The following is a 20,380-nucleotide window of genomic DNA, read 5'->3' as shown; positions in this document are numbered from 1 at the left end:
ATGTAATTCTCAAAGGAATTAAAGTCTGGCTCCTGTACAGTTTTCATGGGGTTTGTACTTGGGGAGCGGGTGGGTGGGGAAGAAAGGGCCATGGGGTGGGGAGGAGGAAAGGGGCCTTTTAAATTTGTATTGTCACCTTTATGAAATTTCTTCCATGAACATTAGCGTTTAAGCTGGTCTCCTGCCTCAAGCACTTGGGTCAAGCTTGATGGGAAGTCCTGACAGTGGAGGAGGGGAGACTTTCTTTTTAAGGTTTATTTTCCCCTTTCCCAACTTTGCTTCCTTTGAAATCTACGGATGAAGGGCGGTATACAAATTTTATTAATAATAATAACAATAATGGAGTTGACCATACTGTGGAAATTAAGCCCAGCTCACTCACACCCGCTTATGCCTTTTGGTAAAATGGACTGTGTAACATCTGGCTGCAAGGGGCGCCTCACATTTCTCAATACTCCCTTAAGAAACAAAGTCTCCACTCAAAACACAGAATTAGCACAATTTCTTCCCTGGTGTGCTAGTATTGTAAATGTCAAAGCATTCAAAAATTGTATCCCCCTACTGCAGCGTAAGGAATAGTGTTTGTTCTACCACCTCTCTTCAAGTCAGTCTTTGAGGGTGCCACAAGACTCTTGATTGTTTTTGCTGCAAGAGACCAACTGATTTACTACAGCACAAGGTTTCTTGGACTCAGGCCCATTTTGTCAGGTGTGCAAAACAAAAATTTAGTTGGCTTTATAAAAGTGAAAATTGTAAGTGACAGCTAGATATTAATTACTATGTTAAACAAGCACATCTTTAACCTTTTATAGTACCAGATTGTTGATCATTGGTGAGATGACTGCATTATTTCCCTGGTAAAAAAGGCTAAAGATGTGCCTATCTAGCACATCTAGTTAACATCATAAGTATCACTGAGTTTTAATTTTTGCATCTTCCTGCCATTTTTGCATCTTCCTGCAACTAGCACCTTGATTTTTCTCTTCTATGCACCTGCCAACTTGAGTGGGCTTGAGTCCAGTCTTTTAAGATACAATACTTGTTTGTTTTTGGTGCATGTGTTGATTAGCCTTCAGCCAATGTGCATTTAATGGACTCTAGCAACTGGAGGGGAAACCATGTTTCTGTACGGGAAGATGAGGTCCTAAAGAGGAGCCAAGGTAACCTTATTCTTTTAAGTCTCCCATTTTCCACCTTGGGATGTCATGAGTCCAGGAAACCATCCTTTGGTTCTCTTGGCCTGAGCAAGACTGACCCTTGAATTCCAATGTCCTGGTGTGCTTCCAACTTCCAGCCTCACCCTAGAGACGTGCACTACATTCTTCTATTAAGCTCTGAGCCGAACACTCCTTCCATGGTTAAAATATTTTATCCTTAAAAGACATGGATGCCACAAATGCATTCAGAAAAAAAAGTAACCTACTTCCAGTAATTAAGAGCTCCTTATGAGAATTTGGTCCAGCCATTCTGGTGAAGCACAGGGAGTTCAAGGGAATCTGATGTAATGGGTAAATATAGCTCATTTTTTATCTGCATGCAACTCCTTAGCAAGCTGGTGGCCTGTGTTGACCTGCCAAGTGATGAGAATTTTACTAGCCTTTTGTATTTGGTCAGGAGTTGAGAGTAGAGGGGGAGCGGTAAAGGGTGCTTAACATGGCCAATAATAACAAATTACTGGCCTCCAGGCAGTTGCACATGGTGGCATGTTGGTAAATGGTCAATTGTACTCTCCCACTAATGGGGGTGGGGTGGGAAATCTCTGGTCCTGTAGTAGTTGCTAGGCTACAACTCCCATCATGCTTGACAATTGGCCATGCTGGCTGGAGGTGATGAGAATTGGGAGTCCAGCCACAGGTGACCCCCCAAAAAAACCCCACACTTAGGAATTGGTAAGAGTAAAGGGGGTATGTATGAAGAATATATTTGTATCAAGAGGGAGTTTGTGGTGAATGATTATGGATATGTTTGGGTAGAGGAACATCGGCAAAGCCGGTTTTCTCTAATGTTGCTGACTCAAAAGATGCCTGTTAAATAGGATCAGAAACCAAACTGATTGGATGTAGGTCCCCCCCCCCAAAAAAAGTTCTTCCAGGGACCCCCCACACCCCTGCCCGATTTCAAGTGCTGAGGATCTTGTTCCATTTAATCTGTAGTCCGTTCCCCACCCCCCCAATTTTAGGAAGTTTTGTTGGCTACGAAAAGCACCTGCAGGTTAAACGCTAATGTTGCATGTAATTTAAAGTGTTGACTTGTAAGAACACTTATCAGGGATGAAATGGCATTTATTGTGTGGTGACCTTTCTAGTTCACACTTTACAGATTGTTTTGGGGTTTTGTGTGTGTGTGCGTATGCGTGTGTGTGTGTGAGTGGCTGTGCGTGTGGGGTTAATTTCCAGGGTTGTGTTTCTGGAAGGATGTGACTGTAATCGCAGTACTATGTACAGAGCTTTCTTTTGTATTAAAAAAAATACTCTTTCAATAAATGTATCATTTTGTGCACAGACTTTGTGTCCTCAGTGTTGCCTCAGGGATTCAGAAACGGGAAACAAAATGGGGGATGCTCACAAAGTTCTGGGATATTCACAAGCCAAAAATGAAGAGAGCCCCCAACATCACCAGCAACACTCCTAGCCCTTTCTGCATTGGACAGAGATCGTATGCATCTTTGAACCAGTGGAGATATATATCTGAAGGAGGCTAGTCCCTCATAATTTATTGGAGGGTGAAATGGGGAGAGGGAATTTGAACTGCGGTGTTCAGAAACCCAGATTTTCTGAAGAAGAGCCAAACTGCATGTTATCACTGGCAAATTCAGGTCCTCAAAATTGTGCCTCTTGTTGTGATGTAAACAGGGAGATGGGAGTGTTTGTCAGATAATTTGCTGAGAGTGGCTGGGGTACAAATAATAAAATTATTAAATTATTATTATTATAATTGGGTGGAGGGGCGGTGTTTTACCCTTCTCAGCATTTTTTCCCCACGGGCTCTCCTTATCCCTAATGAACTGAAGTTTGCTCTTGCTCACAGATTCTAGGGCCTGCCCTTTTTCATTTCTTTTAAAAAATGTATGAGCTGCTTACACAGTAAAATAAATAAATTTTGAAGTGAAATTTTTGAAGTGGTCTGCAAGAAGATCAAACCTATCCATTCTTAAGGAAATCAGCTCACTGGAAGGACAGATCCTGAAGCTGAGGATCCAATACTCTGGCCACCTCATGAGAAGAGAAGACTCCCTGGAAAAGACTGAGGGCACAAGGAGAAGGGGCGACAGAGGACGAGATGGTTGGACAGTGTTCTCGAAGCTACCAGCATGAGTTCGACCAAAATGTGGGAGGCAGTGGAAGACAGGAGTACCTGGCGTGCTCTGGTCCATGGGGTCATGAAGAGTCGGACACGACTAAATGACTAAACAACAACAACAGCAACAGGTTCAATGTCATATAAAACCTAACTAAACCGCACAAAGCAATTAAATAGGCACAAGCCATCATCTAAAGAGAAGGATAAATTCAGGAAGACTTTTAAAATAAATGTAACTTGAGCCTTGTGTCTGGATAGGCTTTGATGGTTTTTATTGCTAGACTTCGCAAATGCTAGAAATTTAAGGTTACTATCCAGCAACACTGGAGGGCAACTAATTCCCTGCCACTGTAGCGAAGCCCAAGTCTTCGCATGTACAGTAGATAAGTCCAATGGAGTTAAAGTGGGCTTATTTCCAAGAAAATCCTCTCAGGGTTGGTTAACAATGAGCTGGGGTGGGGAAACTGCTTTGGCAGGTTCTGTTGTCTTTGTGTCACACTTTCACAAAATCATGGCCTCAGGTGGTATACAGGCTCCATCTTGGGGGGGAAAGCAGTATGTAGGGTAGTCATCAACTGTATGTAGCTTGTCTGTGCCAAAGTAGTTTATAGACAGTAAAATGGCAAAGTTTAATCCCTTGAGGTTTTTTTTTTTGTCAAAACAGGAGGATATAAAGCCAGAAGAAATAATGTGTTTCCCTTGCTTTTTTCCTATGATTGCTTTTTTAAAAAAAGCAGGATTCAAGTGCCCATGTTTAGAGCTTAATACAGTACAGTACTTATATATTCAAAAAGTTGTTTGTCATAGGGGAAGGATACTCTGTAAGTGCTTAGAATATAGATGCTAATGACTAGCACAGGTGGCAAATACACAATCCTTCATGTCATTTGAAATCACAACAAAATTAAATGAAGAACCGAGTTTGCGCTTTAGCCTTGTTCTGGCCAAGTTGGTCTACACAATCTAATGAAAGCACTTAAAGTTGAGCAAATAAAGCTTGCATGAATCTGATAGTGACTTCCGTTCTAATCAATATAGAGCTAATACCCGTTGCTAGGAGGCACAGGTAGGCAGAGTGCTGCTGTGCTCATCTCCAGTTTGCAGGCTTCCCACAGGCATTGGGTCAGCCACTGTGAGAGCAAGATGCTAAAACTAGATGGGCCATTGGGCTGATCCAGTAGCTTCATTTTATGTTATTAAATACAAGCAGTGTATGTAGAGCTAGGGAGAAAAGGGCTTGGGAGATCTCTCACTGGTGGGTCAACACAGACCACCAGCTTGCTGAGGAGTTGCACGCAGATAAAAATGGGAGACTCTGTATCTTAAGGGCAGAAAAATCTCTTTGGATTTATTACATACATTTTGTGTTTTTAATCTTGTATTTTTGTGCTGTGCGCCACCCTGAGATTTACAGATGAAGGGCGGTATAGAAATTTAATAAAAACACACAAAAGTAAAACGCATGACCTGCTGTGGCTTTCCTGGTCTGGAAATGGCTGCAGCTGTTAACCATCCGCAGCTGATAAGGCTCCAGGGAGAGTTGGATCCAATAGCACCTCCAGAGTGCGAATCTGCTCCTTCAGGAGCATAGCTGTCAACGTTTCCCTTTCTTAAAGGGAAATTCCCTTATTCCGAATAAGATTCCTCACAAGAAAAGGGAAAAGTTGACAGCTATGTTCAGGAGATGTGCAACCCATCCAGGATTGGCATCCGACCAATTTATTTTTTAATGTATTTCTTTTCCCCCTTGGTTTTTATGTATCTATTTGTGTGCTCTGTGTGGGTGCTGTTTGTTTGTTTGGCTGCAAGTCGATTTGGGCTGCCCTGCGCAAGATAAGAGACTAAACACATTTCAACAACAACAACAACAACAACAGTAATGTAATGCACATTTGTTCAGCAGCAAGTACCGGTGTACTCAATGGGGCTTGTTATTCGGCAGGTGCAAATGCTAGATTAAATAACTAAAGGAGTGAGAATGGGCTCAGCTGCAGGCGGGCTCGCCAGCTATGCAATGACGGCTCAGGTGGAATCTACAGACATATTTAAAAAGTTCTGAAAATGCTTATTATTAAAGCGTTTTTTTAAAAGACACACACAGACACTGAATTTTCCATAAGGCTCGCCATCGCCACCTAGTGCCACGTTGTACACTGCACTTTAAAAACACACTTAGAACGCTTTTTTGCTTGCAGCTGCCATTCACTCGGCACTCCATATAGCGACAAAACATACACAGCGGAGCGAGACTTCGCGGCGTCCGAACTGTCCCTCGCAGGGCCCCGTAGACTAGAGGAGCCAGCGGCGGCGGCGTTAAAGCTGAAGGGAAAGGGCTTACGCACGCGCGACTTCCGGCGCATGCGCCCTGGTGACCCGGAACTTGTGGAGCTGCTGGAGTGGCCGGGCGAGGAGGCGGCGGCGGAGGAGGAGGAGCGGCGGCGGTGGTGGCGGCGTCGCCCTCGGTGCTTGGCTGGGCAGGTAACGGGGCTCCCTGGGCGTCGGACGGGGCTCATTCCCCTCAGCAGGCCCCTTCTGGGGTGGTCTCGGCTTAGGGGCCCTCAGCGTCAGGCGAGGCGGGGCGCTTCCCCGGCACCACGTTGTGTCGCCCCGCGGCCCTTCTGGGCGGGGAGCTTCATCCCGCCGTTTCGTTTCTTTGTGCTCCTTTCTCTTTCGCTTCCGCACCGCCGCCTCCCTAGTGGGGAGGGAGCCCGGCTTGCCCACAGGGGCTTCAGTCGAGGGACTCGTGAGGGGAACTTGCCCGCCGCTGGGGGTGTCGCGGGGATTCCTCTGAATGGAGGCGGCCGAAAGGGAGCGCGTGTCCGAAAGCTCAAGAGAGAGCAGCGGCCGTGTGGATTAAACGGGCGACAAAGCCTGTACAGTGGTACCTCAGATTACAGACGCTTCAGGTTACAGACTCCGCTAACCCAGAAATATTACCTCGGGTTAAGAACTTTGCTTCAGGATGAGAACAGAAATCGTGCAGCAGCAGCAGGAGGCCCCATTAGCTAAAGTGGTGCTTCAGGTTAAGAACAGTTTCAGGTTAAGAACGGACCTCCGGAACCAATTAAGTACGTAACCTGAGGTACCACTGTACCTTATATGAAAGGGGGCCGGGGGGGGGGAGGAGAGAAACAACAGGACGACCCTCCTCCGTCGGATGCATTGATTGAAATCGGACCGCCCCAAGTATAGGTAGGAGGGAACCGATCCCAATAACGTATTTCACACACACACACGCATCTGTATCTCACGCGCCGGCTTGCGAACTGCTGCTCCAAGAAGAAATCCGAGTGCAATTAAAACGTCCCGACTTCCAGTCCGAAGGGCCTGTACGGATGGGAAATGTGGGTCGAAGTGACGTTTCAGTGAGCAAATTGTACTTTTCTCACATAGAACTTGGTTCGGGGGACCTCTCCTGAAATGAGTTTGAGGCTTCTTCCGCGCAAAAGGAGGAAAGTGCTTGACTTCTGAGAGCAAGCATTATGGCTCTTGTTAATGAGTGGCTCATTAGTAGCATTTCTGACTTATTCTTGACCAAATGGGTGTGTGGTTTTTCGTCATATGGAGAATCTCTTCTTTCCATTATGTGCTGGATAGTTTGGGGTGTTTCACCCACAGATAAATTGCCTTAGTATCCTTTGATGTGTACGGTGTGACAGATAAAATGTTTTTAGATAGTATAAAGGCTTTGCTTATTGTGCATGAATGTGATTTAAATGTCATAACATGCTATCAGTGTGGACTGTGATAGGAAATGCTGAGTGGGAAACTTTAAATCAGTATTTTTACAGCAATTTACATTACTGCTTTAAAATTTCCTCGATTTAAGCCGATGCACCGGTGCTGCAACAGAATCTCTCCCAGCACTGCACTTTATGGAGTAACAGGTCATTGTTGCATGAATTTTCATAGGCGAGAGTCTGCTTCATCAGATGTATTACTAAGAGTATATTCCTTAGATGCCAGAGAATAGGTTCTGACTCATACATCTGATGAAGTAGCACCTAGAATTCATCTCTCAGGATTCCAGTGTTAATTTGAAATACACTTGGTGCTAGACAAGCAAAATAATTTTCCATGCTCATGCTGGCTAGAACTTTCTCAAAGACTGTTACTCCAAGATTAAGTTACTCTATTTGATTAAAAGTTTATTATTAAGTAATGGTCTGAACGGAAATAAAAGCAGAGGGAAAGACTTCTTCCGTTGTAACATTTATGGGACATTGCAAATGGGTGCGCAAGCCTCTGTCGGCAAGATACAAAGTAATGGAAAGAAGAAAATGTTGGAATAGCTTGATTATAAATCACCTGATGGGCGAGGTTATCACAGGTGCAAGGCCAAATGAGCCAGTTGCTGTGGTAATGGCTCTGAGCTGTAGCTATATCACGGTGATTAATGTATGTCAGCTAGTTTTAGTTGGCCTTAGTACAGTAAGCCCGCAACTTACACACATTTAACTTGTGCGCATTTACATACTTGGCCATTTTTTTAAAAAAAGAGGGCAGAAAGGGGGCACAAAGGACTTTGGCAGCCCCACCCATCAATGAACCCAGTGTGTTTTGACTATGTGATTTTGGCTTTAGGAGCAATCCCCAGAACATGACCCCTGCGTAAGGTGTGGGCCTATTCTACTGCGGTTGAAGCCTTGGAATTAGAGCAACAGAGATGTTCTGTATCTGTATATATCTGTAGCTGAAAAACCTGCAGGCTAAAACTTCCTGTTCTGTGTATAACTTTCTCCAGCACTGTTTGCTGTGTCTGTTACCTATGCAACAGTAAAAGATTTGGCGACTTTTACTGTGAGCATGATCTAAATCCACACTTCCATTGTATATGTGTCTTATCTCAGATTCCTAACAGAACACTTCGTTTTTATGGTTAGAATCATTTACAGGAGCTGGAAAATGAAGATTAAGATAAAGATAGGTTAATCTATGGGAGGAAAAGTGTTAAATGTTATCTTGGGTGGGGTATAAAACAATTAAAAAATGTTCTACACCTCACAAGAAGGAAATATAATTTCAAATGTTACCAAATTTGAAAATACATACTATCTTTTTATAATGACAAAGCCAAACGGTTCCACAAACAATCAAATGGCAGTATTGTACTTCCCATTTAAACTATTGTCATTGGACAATAGCCAGAGTCTTGTGAACAGACTTCCCCTCACCCCAATCTTCTTCAGAGGGTCCTTCAGCATTTGGGAGCAGATTTTAGGGGCAGGTGAAGGGGTGAGGGAGAGTCGTTTTTGCCATTGGTGCCCATTTTGCTGGTGGATGGACACAGTAGGATTTTGCCCACTGATTTTAGCTACATGGTATTTGCTTCAGTTTCTATACGTCCTATCTGTGTGGTTTGTTTCAAAACCAGCACATTAAAAAACCCAAAGATTTAAATGTATAAAATGACAATAATTAGAAACATTGTCAACTGTCACGGAGGTTTTCCCAAAGGTTTTGGTTAGTATTATATCTAGTTATTATGTCCTCCCTTAAACCCCTGTAAGTACATTCATATTGTTTATACATCTCTGGACTGATAAATTTCGCATTTGCATCTTTATTGTTTTCTAGCCCCTCCATGGTGAGAGATTTTGTCTTAGAGTCTATATTGCAGAGATGTAATATTTTCCCCCTTTATCTAGTTTAAATAAAATAAGAAATAAAAAATGAAATGTAAGAAAGTCATGGTTCATTAACTCTTAGAAGCAAATATTGGGCTTTTATTCTTCTTTCCAGTTCATATTCAAAGTCAGTTTCTTTTTTTGTCATGTTATCAGTTAGTGAAGGGATATTTCAAAACATGTCACCTTAGCGCCACAGCTTCCGGTTTGTCCTTTGCATTTGAAACTGTCTAATCTTACAACCTTAGCATCAAAGTTCACATGACAGGAGGCAGGCTCATAAAGCACATGTGAGTGTTTCTCATTGTGTGATGATTTGGTTGATAGTCATAATGCAAGCGGTTTGTTGTACCTACTGGTTTCTTGAAACTGATGGGAGAAAAGTAATGTTTTTTTTGTGACACATGGCTTTAGGGAAGTTCTGCTGCTTTAAATGTGTTGATAGGCTAATTTGCAGTCCTGTGAAATTGGGGATTTTAAAAAAATGTTTTGACATGTGAGCCTTGGCAGACTTGCTTGGAAATAGAGTGTGAGCAAACAATCAGATTCAGAAGTAAAATAATTCTGTTTGGAATGAGTGCATCTGTTGCACTGCTGTCAACAAGAACACCACTAGGTCCACAAATTAGGTTTGTGTCACTTTCCAGTGATAACACAGCTAAGGATGAGCCGGGTTTCAATGCCTGCCCCTTGATGGGAGAGGGAGTGTAAAAAATATTTTCCTGTAATTTTTGCACTGTATTTCAGGCCACCATGCAAGAAAGGAAAGAACTGTAATTCCCACAGCGTTTCCATCATAAAGGGGATAAAGTCTTGTTTATCTTGGAGAGCTGTGCTGAAGACCATTGCCAGTGAAGGGGCATCTCTTGAAGGCAGGCAGAGATTGTTTTTAGTGGGGGCTGGCGCTGGTCAGTTCAAATCCCAAGGTCTCCTTTCCAAACCTGGCAAAGTCCAGCAGAGTTGCCCCATAGAGCAATGTATTCTGATCAGTTGTTTAAATTTGGCTAGAAGACGTTTGGTACAGTATTACTTTTAGTCCAGGAATAAGTTCCATGCTGGTTTCAGTAAGAGGTTGGCACTGAGTGGAACCCACTGATGACGCGGCATGGGTGGAATGCTGAGTGATGGAAGCGCAGTCTTGGAGCCAGGCTGTTCCGGATGACAAGAAGTCTGCCAAGCCTCCAGCACAGAAGTATTATTAATTGGTGTTAGCTTAGCAGATGTAAGAAAATACTGGTCGGACGACGTCCGCAAGGTCATGTTAAGTGAGAGAGAGAGAAAAATACAAACACCAGAAGGAAATATGCAGTGCATGATGGAAAGTGGAATCATTGAAGGCATTATTGAAGGAGGCAGGTTTGCTCTTTAGTTGTTGGATATTGGAGAATCCAGGGCTGGGGTGCTGGTAGCAATAATGTCTAGCCCAGAATGAAAGTTGTCATTGTGCTTGGAAGACAGTTACTTTTAAACTGTGCGGCTGCTTTCTCTTTTTGTTCCTGGTTGCAGGCCCGCTGATTTCTTTTCACTGTGCAAAGTCTGTCTCTCTTCCATTGCTGTCAGCACTTGAGTATGCAGAACAGTTGACAGATTGCAAAGCATGGCTCACAAGGAGGAGAAGTTGCATCTAAGGCATGCATGACTAAGTCTCTGTTCTTACCAGTAGGAGCTAGACTGTCCGTCTCCCATCAGTGGGTAGCAGATCACAGATGACTTGAACATGCTGTAAAAAGTAATAATGCTTTTTTCTTGTCCTGCCTCTGCTAGCAATGTGGGGCTTTAGGAAGGATGAGTGAAGGCGATCTATTGTCATGACTTCCCACAATGAGTTCTGGAAATTGTAGTTTGTGAGAGAACTAAGAATTCTGCTAGAAAACTCCCCCATCTATGGTTCCCCAAGGAGAAGGAATGATTGTTTAACACTGAAGTGTAGATATGATTTTTCTCCTCCTCCATCTAAGAGGATTAGAGAAAGGAACACACACATTTTTCTGACCTTTGCAAAGCTCTAGTTCTGCTCAGTTTTATTTGAACTGTGAGAAAGAAGAGACTTTGGGTGGAGAGTTGTTTGTGCTTTTCCTTTTGCTCTGCCCAACAAAAGTATAAGATGGAATTTCAGAGAGGGCTGCCTCCCATTTCTTCTAAAGAGATCGCAATGTGTGCCCACATACAGAAGAGGATCCACCTCTGGATGAAACTATAAACCAGGATTGGAAGTTTCTAATTGCTGCATGGTGGGGGTTTTGGTGAGGGAGAGCAGGGGAGGCACAAGAGTTTGGGCAAGGAGAATGAAGCTCTTCAGAAATCGGTTTTATTGTTTTATCTATTTATAAATTGCATTGAGGTTTTCTTTAAGTCAAGCAGCATATAAATTTTAAGAAATAACGTCTTGTGCATGATTTTATGTTGTGAACCAACCACCCTATGATCTTTAGGTGGGCAGCATACAATTTTAATAAATAAATAGTTCACCTTCATCCTGTCAAATAAAGAACAGGGATGCTGTTTTTCCTGGACTGGAGAGAAGATTTTCCTAGTGTGAAGATTGCTCAGATCTCCTCTTTTTAGATCTGACATCTGCTCATCTTTTGTTTCTATAAACGAGTTTCCTGGTTTTACTTTAAAAACCACAGCAACTCTCACTGAATTTTATGTGGCCCATTTTTATTAGCAAATGTGTTTTCTTGTGGAGAAGAGTGTTTTCTTCTTGTTAATTCTAGCAGCAGAGGCTCTTAATAAAAGAGAAGCATCTACAGTGGTACCTCAGGTTACATATGCTTCAGGTTACAGACTCCGCTAACCCAGAAATAGTACCTCGGGTTAAGAACTTTGCTTCAGGATGAGAAGAGAAATCGTGCGCGGCAGCAGCGGGAGGCCCCATTAGCTAAAGTGGTGCTTCAGGTTAAAAACGGACCTCTGGAACAAATTAAGTACCTAACCTGAGGTACCACCGTATAGTCCTTGGCTGCCTGATTCACAGCATATAGTTCCCTCCTATTAGAAGAGAACAAATCTCAAAGTGGTTTATAACACATTACAACATCCGATAAAACAATCCAGAATTCAAATTTCAAGGAAAATAGTCCAGGTCCTTCTCCAAGTAATACTTTGCAATTCCCAGTCTCCAACCTAGCACCCAGAAATCTCCATGTGGTCACAATTGGACCTGCACCAGTCACAAAATGCACCTGGCACCTGGCTAGTTTTGAACACTGAATGGAAACCATGTTCCCCGCCTGCATGCTTGCAATGTAATAATGCATGATACATCAGGAATCCTTCATGGTCTTGTCAGCTTTTCAGTGAACAAGGATCGGAACCCTTGGCTTGGAGCAAAATGTTTCTAAATGTGCCTTAAGTGCCACACACTTGTAAGGGAGAAGTCAATGACACTGAGAAGTCTGTCTGGCATGGAGTGTATGATGGGGTCCCCACAGGTACAAGGGGTCATAGTTGATATTATGCATTTTGCACCAGACCAACTTTTTTACTTAAAACAATTTGGTGCTTCTAGTTATGGCACCATGGGGCACCTAGCCTGGATTTCTCTCGGGAGCCTAACCTCTTCCTTTTGCTGTTCACAGATATATCTTCCATCATGGTGGGCGAGAGGAGAAATGGAAATCTGCTGGTGCATCTTGGGCCCAAACTGCAGGCCTATCCCGAGGAGCTAATCCGGCAGCGCCGTGGCCACGATGGCCACACCGAATACTTGATTCGCTGGAGCATCCTTAGCTTGGATGACAGCCTAGGCAACAGCGCCAATGCTGCTTCCTCCGAGAGCAAAACGGAGAATATTCTGATGTGGATGTCGGCAGAGGAGGTTTATGCCAACTGCCCCACACTGCTGGGCAAGAGGAAACCTGAGGGGCAGCGGGTAAAGGAGGAAAAAGCACCTAGCACATTCCCATCTGACGTCACTCTGGATGAGGCCTCGCTGCTTGAGATGAAGGCTGATGTCAGGAACCTGGTGCAGCGGGCTGCTCGGCAAATGGCCAGGACTACAGGCCCAGAGTCCTCCATCCTGAACACCATCCATGTGCTCAGTGCCTATGCCAGTATTGGCTCGTTGACAGGTGTCTTCAAAGAGACAGGTGCTCTGGATCTGCTGATGAAGATGCTGTGTAATGAGGAGAAGCAGATTCGCCGAAGTGCTGGGAAGATGCTGAGGGCCCTGGCTTCCCATGACGCAGGTGAGATTTCCTGGTCTGAAATCCTAGGGTGACCTCCAGGCTTAGAATTTTAGAGTTGGAAGGGACCCCAAGGGACAGCTAGTCTAGCCCCCTGCGATGCAGGAATTCTCTGTTGATAGTCCCTAGAATGCTTTGAGAAACTGGAAAATGATAATGATTCATGTGGATGGAGTACCTGGTGGGATTGGGTGGCTGAATCTGCTCAAGGCTTCTGCCTGTTGCATTTGATGGTGGTATTGTTATTCAGATAAGAAGAAGCAATCTGAAAATGTGGTCGTCTTGTTCATTAGGGCTGAGTAAAATTTTGATTCCAAACAAAGTCAAAGTTTGGTAAGTCTGAACCTCCTCCAGAGACACTGCAATCACTGTTGTTCTTTTACATAGCATTTTAAATTGCCGAGGCTTTCTGTGTTCCTCATGGTGTTAGATTGCAAGACAGATAAAGTGTGGTTTTCTAGTTGTCTTGGGAGAACCAAGATCTTAAGAACTTCTAAAGAAACTTTCATTTTATATTTGAGGATGATTCCAGGGCTAAATGAGTAATTACAGATCCCTTGCTGGAACTACGTGTAGTCAGACCTCTCAGACGTTTCTCTGTGGGTTTTAATAGGGTTATCCTGTATTTCTTGAATTTAGACAAATAGGTTTTTCCTGAGTCTTTCCTCAGAGGTATGCTGCAGCAATGTTCATCTGTCACATTCTCACACTAAGCATGGTTTATCTTTTTCCTTGGGGTTCTCTGGAGGAAAGGAAAGGGGATATAGCTTGCCTTGAGACCTTGGCTATCTTGATTTTTAATTATTTCTAGGATACTTTTAACCTTGATGTTTTAAGTATTCAGTCTGTAGTTCCCTGCTACTGTAATAATTCTTACTAGACTAGACGGAACTGTATCCATTAGCTGTTTAAATGGAGGTCCACTCACACAACAGGACTTCCTCTTCCTCTGCTCTCCCCATGCCCTCAAAATCTACATGAGGAGGGGGCATGGGGTGGGTCACAGAGGAGAGAAGGGGAAATTCCATTGTACAAGTGGATGTCTTAAGTGTGGAATGGCAGCTTTGGATACAGCCTTCATTGTGAGGCATGGGGATATTCCTCCTACCCATGAAGTCTATCTAGACTTGCAAAGTTTGGCTGTGATTCCCAGTGTGTTTCGGTAATTAAGTTAGAAGGGCTAGAGACAAACTTGGCAGCTTTCTTTTCAAACTTCTGCAAAGTAAGTAGTAGTGTTTCAGGATAAAGCTGACCTTGTATGTAATAACTAAATTGGTTTTAGGGTTTTCCTGCCTCCCTTATGACACAAATTGTGATAATTATTTATTTGGAGCCTTTGTGAATGTTTCGTTTCTTTCATGCTTCTCAGGAACAGGCATTGACAATTAGTCATCTGTTTTTGGAGTTGTTCTCTTATGCTCAGTTCACATTACAAGCTTTGCCTGAATTTGCTTTTCAGCTATTTCAGAAACCTGGAGACAGTGAGTCCTACCACTCCAAATCTTAAACTTCCATTGAATATTTGTTGGCTTGAGTAATTAAGAGAAAGAGTAAAAGAAATACAAAACATGCTCATTTTCCAATTCATCCTTGTCTGTGTAGTGAAAAGAAGGGAGAAACTAAATTCTGGCAGACCATTAGCAAGAATGGTTGTTGTTGATTATACATCTCTGTTGTATTAGCAAGTATAATCTTTTTTAACAACAGGAAGAAATGGAGGCACAGAGAGATGACCAACTTGCCGTTAGAGAACAGAACTCAGTTCTAAAACTCTTGACACCCACTTACTACGATGCCTTTTCCTATGTACTGAGATTTAAATTTGCACTGAAAAATGTAATGTGGGGCAGTTCTTGGAAATTATGGTTTTACTGATAGGATATCAGCTGCTTAATCTGTGATCCTTTGGTGGAAAAGACGTTAGCACTGCCCTTCATAATGTTCCAGAATGCATGTTTTTCCTACACAGAGATTAATCTTGCACTTAAACTCATGATTCATTAAGCCAGAATCTCACAGCTGCTTAATGTAAACTTTTTAAAACACAAAGATTAGGAAGTGGGCAGGACTATTTATGGTAAGAACCTTAAACAAGAGTGGTTGAAAGAATGCTAAAGCCAATATTTCTGATTTTTATATATTAGTTGGAAAGGACTTTGCCTACAAAGCTAGATGAAAACCAAATGTTACTTTACCCAGTAATAACTTATCAGGTGCCATCATGCAACCTGAATGCTCACTCCTACCACTGACTAATGCCTGCCCCTGACTGTGTAACAAAAAACCCAGGAATACAATTCCTTAAACTGCACAGGCCTTTTTGATCTTTGCTTCTGCTCCTACGTGTTCAGCTTCTCACAACCCGGCTACATATCTAAGTACCACTCAGAGCATTTCCAGACTTCCTCTGTCTCTCCTTTTAAAATAACCTTCTGGCTTTCATCCTTGTATATGTAATGGCAAACATTTTGGAGACAGTTTCTTATTCCTGCCACCACATCACACAAACTCATTCTGATAGATATGTATTGTGGTAAACCTGCCATACCAGACAAACTGCATACTAGACAAAACCAAAGCAAATAACCAAGAAATAGTGCCCATTATATTTGAGAGCAACTGAGGTCCTTTCTGGGATTCCCAGGAAGATAATGTAAAGAAAAGCCCTTAAGCTGTGTTTTATGTTGTCTGCATTTTGTATTGTACAATTTTGCAAAAACATTCTCGGTATAAAATTAGACATTGCATTAGATGGAGCTTATTATTCTTGTTCCTCAGACCCCCACTTTCATAACCATAAACATTTCCCCTTAATCTCTGAGGACATGCTGTCTTCAGAAACTGTGTGACTGAACTTCCTAAAATGTCCTATGCTTCTTAGTTATCATGCCCTGGACTTTTGAGCTGTCACAGTTTTCACTAATTCTCAATTTTGTTGTCATCTCCGAAGACGAGCAAGAGCTGAATTTGTAGTGAATGTTCTGGCTTCTTGTCATATCGTTAATAAGCAAAGGTTGAGTGAGTCTAGATCAAATTGGTGGTAGTTACTTTTCACTGATGTGTAAAGGTAAATGGACCCCGACCGTTAGGTCCAGTCGCGGACGACTCTGGGGTTGCAGGCAACTTGCGGCTCTCATCTCGCTTTACTGGCCGAGGGAGCCGGCGTACAGCTTCCGGGTCATGTGGCCAGCATGACTAAGCCGCTTCTGGCGAAGCAGAGCAGCGCACGGAAATGCCATTTACCTTCCCAGGGGTAAAAAAAAGGGGGGACAGGTGTTCTGGGGGGGGAGAGACTTTGGCAATCCCATCCGCCATTGCACCCAATGTGTTCTGACTATATGCAATTTTGGCTTTAGGAGCTTACTGTAAAACTTCCAGCGGGAAACAGGATAATCATTTCTCTAATGTACATTCCCAAGCTCTTTTCCTTTTCTCCCTAATAATAGCCAGTGCTAACCAGAATGTATAAACCATCTTCAAATTCTGTATTCAGGTTCTGGTTAAGACTGAGAACATTAGCATTAACTTTCATTGAAGCCTATGGGATAAGGGTGGGAGGAATTAGTGTGGCTATCTGAAGTGATCAGCTGGCTCCCTCTTACTATTCCAACTTTAATTTATAGGGGAAAACTAAGTTTAGGCTCTCATGGTGATGAAAATAAAGGTTGAAGACATGAGAGTACTGTAGTGTATTTGAGAGGTTCAGTAACCAGAAGAGAGGCAGTAGTCTTAACCATGCTTTGTTTTTACATTCTGTGATTTTGAGAGGGACTGGGAATGCCAGCTGTCTTGAACTGCTGCATCTAATGGAAAAATGCTCATTCTGCTAAAGTAGAACTTGTCTGCCTTGAAAAGCTTTTTCACCTACCACATTTATGCATTTGTTACCTGTGTGTGTGACTTACCTGTGGGTCAAGATACATTTCTAATGTACATCTCGGAGCTTCATTAAATGTGATAATCCAGAACAGATGTATAATGCTGGAGAAGCACCACTGTTTTGCGAAGATCTCCTCTCACTGGCAGAATATGAGGCGCAGCACTGAGTATGTCTGTTTTGGTTTCAGGAAGCCGAGCGTATGTTCTCTTGTCCCTGAGCCAGCAGGATGGCATTGAGCAGCATATGGATTTTGACAGCCGCTATACTCTCTTGGAGCTGTTTGCAGAGACAACATCTTCCGAAGAGCACTGCATGTCCTTTGAAGGCATCCATCTCCCTCAGGTACCTGCTGATCTGACTGATTCTGATATGGTCAGGAAGGGTTCACTTGTGAAGACAGATGGTTGAGAATGCAAAGATTTGAGTGCATGTCTGAGAAGCAGATGAGATAAGAGTGGCATGACCCAAAGACAGAGATCAAGGATGTTAGTTAGCTGTGTTAATCCAGGGACTTGCCTAGTGTGGAGGTGGAGGGCAGTAGGTTTGGAGAAAGCCAGAACTCACAGGGGCAGAAAATTAATTGGAAATGGAGATATAATACAGGATGATTTAGGGTCTAGCTCAACAGCGAGCTAGGGGAGAGCATAATTTTCTAGCTGTTGGCCTGATACATTGCATCTCTTTCAGATTCCAGGGAAGCTGCTGTTTTCTCTGGTGAAGCGCTATTTGTGCGTCACCTCCCTCATGGACAAGCTGAACAGCACCACAGAACTGGGAGGGGAACGCCAAGACTGCGCAGCCCCCAGCGCAAACTTTGGGGAAAAGAGTCGGGTGCAACGGGAGTTTGACTTCAGCATGGCCATGGCGAACCTCATTTCGGAGCTGGTGCGGGTCATGGGGTGGGACCGCAGCCAGGAAAGGGAGCTTTCCCTCAGGGAGACGCAGCCTCGAGTCGTCCGCTCCATCTTCCAGCCCAAGGGTTCCACTTGTACTGCTGTCCAGGTCCCTCTGGTCACCCCAAAGCCGTCGCCACGGAAAAAGCAAGGGCAGGGATTTTTGACTTTGTCAGATTTCTCCAACCGTAGCAGCTATGTAGAGTATGTGCAGGAGAACCTGAAGCCGGGGATGACGGTGCGCATGCTGGAAGACTACGAGGAGATCAATATCGGAGACGAGGGCGAATTTCGCCAAAGTAATAGTGGGATGCCCCCTGTACAGGTATGTGGTTTGGAGAAAGAAGGAAGGATGGAGCAGAGCAGGGGAAAGAATTGGGGGATGGAGGGGTGGAACTTGGAGCAGGATTCAGGGGTTGTTCCTTTTGGTGGAATGTTTAAGTGGCATTTAGAACTGCTTCATCTTTCATTGGTTTAATCATGGAATTGGGGTGTGTGTGGATGTACTACCTTAGAAGGAAGATTTTTGATTTGTTTTATGTTCATTTTCTCTTCATCGCAGGATGGCTGCAGGTCAGAAACTTCAAGCCAACTGTTTTGCAGCCCCCTACCTGTGTGAAATAAATAAAGGGACGTGGGTGGCACTGTGGGTTAAACCACAGAGCCTAGGGCTTGCCGATCAGAAGGTCAGCGGTTCAAATCCCCGCAACGGGGTGAGCTCCCGTTGCTCGGTCCCTGCTCCTGCCAACCTAGCAGTTCGAAAGCACGTCAAAGTGCAAGTAGATACTTGCGGCGGGAAGGTAAATGGTGTTTCCACGCGCTGCTCTGGTTCGCCAGATGCAGCTTAGTCATGCTGGCCACATGACCCGGAAGCTGTACGCCGGCTCCCTTGGCCAATAAAGCGAGATGAGGTGGTGGGGGTTGGTTGGTGATTGTAAATTTCAATAAAAATCATATATATATATATATAAAGAGATGAGCACCGCAACCCCAGAGTCGGTCACGACTGTACCTAATGGTCAGGGGTCCCTGTACCTTTTACCTGTGTGAAATATGCCCTTCCCATTATTAAAGTTATAATGTTGATTCGTGGGGTTTGTTGCTCTGCTTGCTATCTGCTGTTTGTTTGAATGCTTATTCTGTATCCGATTTTTGCCGGTTTGTACAAGTCAGATTGTATTTTATTGTTTGTGTGTCTGACCAAATTGCCTTTTTCATGTGCCTGGCTATCTATCTCTGAAGTTATAAGTTAAATATTGTTCACCCTTTCCCTGATTTCAGTAGTATAGCTTCTTATTATCCTCATTGTTTGTTCAGTCTAGCCTATGTCCTCAGATGGCCTTTAGGAATGATTTCTTGTCTGGTTAATGTATACTGGTTTAAATTCCAGCTTATGGCTGGAATACGCATAGTGTAGGGTTGAAGCCACTTACCCTGCAAGACTGAAATACTAAATCATATTCATGAAGCCAGTTTCAGTATGCTTCATCCTCTTGGATTTAGCCATCTGAGCTTCAGGGGTTGGATCAAAATTTCAGAAACTAGTATGAGTAGCACTGGGGATTTTTCCAGCCCTGAGACCACTTTAAAAGAAAGAGAAGGAGAGAGAGAGAGAAGGAGAGAGAGAGAAGAAAAGCTTAGGCTAGGTAAAGGGGTATGTATTACATACTTAAGAGCCTTAGTAACCACGAAATCACCTGATGAAGATACCTGAATATCATCTACTTTACACTTAATTAGTGAGGGTGCATGAAATTCCTAGCATTGACCACAGGAATAAACAATTATAAATCTTCCAAAGTTGGATACAAATGACAGCAAGGAGAGTAGTATAAGAAACTGTTGTTCAGTCTGATAGCCAGTGAGTTAAATGTACCCATTAGCTGTCTTAACTTTTCCTAAGTTTTATTATTAAAGGAGTTGAAAAACAGCCAGGGGAGAGCTTTTTTGCTCATAGCGCAATATAGAAGAAATGTGAAGGTTCTTGTTTAAAATGTAGCAAGTGATGAATAGATGGAGAGAGATTTATTCTGTAACTGCCTTCTAGAAATTGAAAATATGTTTACATTATAGGGATATGGAGGAGGTGAGCTAGTGCACAGAGGCAAGGAAATAATTCTTTCAGTAGCAGTTTGCTTTGCAGCGTGAACTTTGCCAAGGCCAGAAAATAATGATGTTGCAATAATATTGGATAGTTTGAACAAGTATTCATTAAAGAGTTTATGCACAGACACAAAAATTGTAGATATTGCCTCAATGTTGAGTATCCAGAGGGAGAATGAGAGCTGAAATTATACCCTCCACTCTTAAGATCATCTAGAGTAGTGGGAAAGATTTAGAACTGAGTTTGCTCATGTTGAGGATGTTTTCCGTATAAGGCAGCATTTCTCAACCTGGTGCCCTCCAAGAATGCCATTTAGAGATTTTCATCTGTAGAGAGTGCCAGTGAACTGCAGTGGAAAGAAACTTGAACTTCAGAGGAACTTTCAACAC

At 43.3% G+C, this 20,380-nt stretch overlaps 1 protein-coding gene across 3 annotated transcripts in view; it reads left to right on the top strand.

Moving 5' to 3' along the window:
* Positions 1-5,652: 5,652 nt before the first annotated feature.
* The window catches only part of LOC128411244 (cullin-9-like), a 54,696-nt gene continuing 39,968 nt past the window's right edge, over positions 5,653-20,380 (top strand). Inside the window, exons 1-4 of one of the 3 annotated variants that reach the window (XM_053383400.1) lie at positions 5,653-5,778; positions 12,509-13,117; positions 17,182-17,336; positions 17,682-18,212. In XM_053383400.1, the coding sequence (XP_053239375.1) occupies positions 12,523-13,117; positions 17,182-17,336; positions 17,682-18,212 (1,281 nt within the window). In that variant the 5' untranslated portion in view covers positions 5,653-5,778; positions 12,509-12,522. Of the gene's footprint in view, positions 5,779-6,081; positions 6,493-6,557; positions 6,666-12,508; positions 13,118-17,181; positions 17,337-17,681; positions 18,213-20,380 lie in introns of those variants that run through there. The other 2 variants (XM_053383402.1, XM_053383401.1) reach the window with 2 other exon arrangements.

This window comes from Podarcis raffonei, chromosome 3 (assembly GCF_027172205.1).
Source record: "Podarcis raffonei isolate rPodRaf1 chromosome 3, rPodRaf1.pri, whole genome shotgun sequence".
NCBI lineage: Eukaryota > Metazoa > Chordata > Lepidosauria > Squamata > Lacertidae > Podarcis > Podarcis raffonei.
This window is presented reverse-complemented; position numbering and strand designations above follow the sequence as displayed.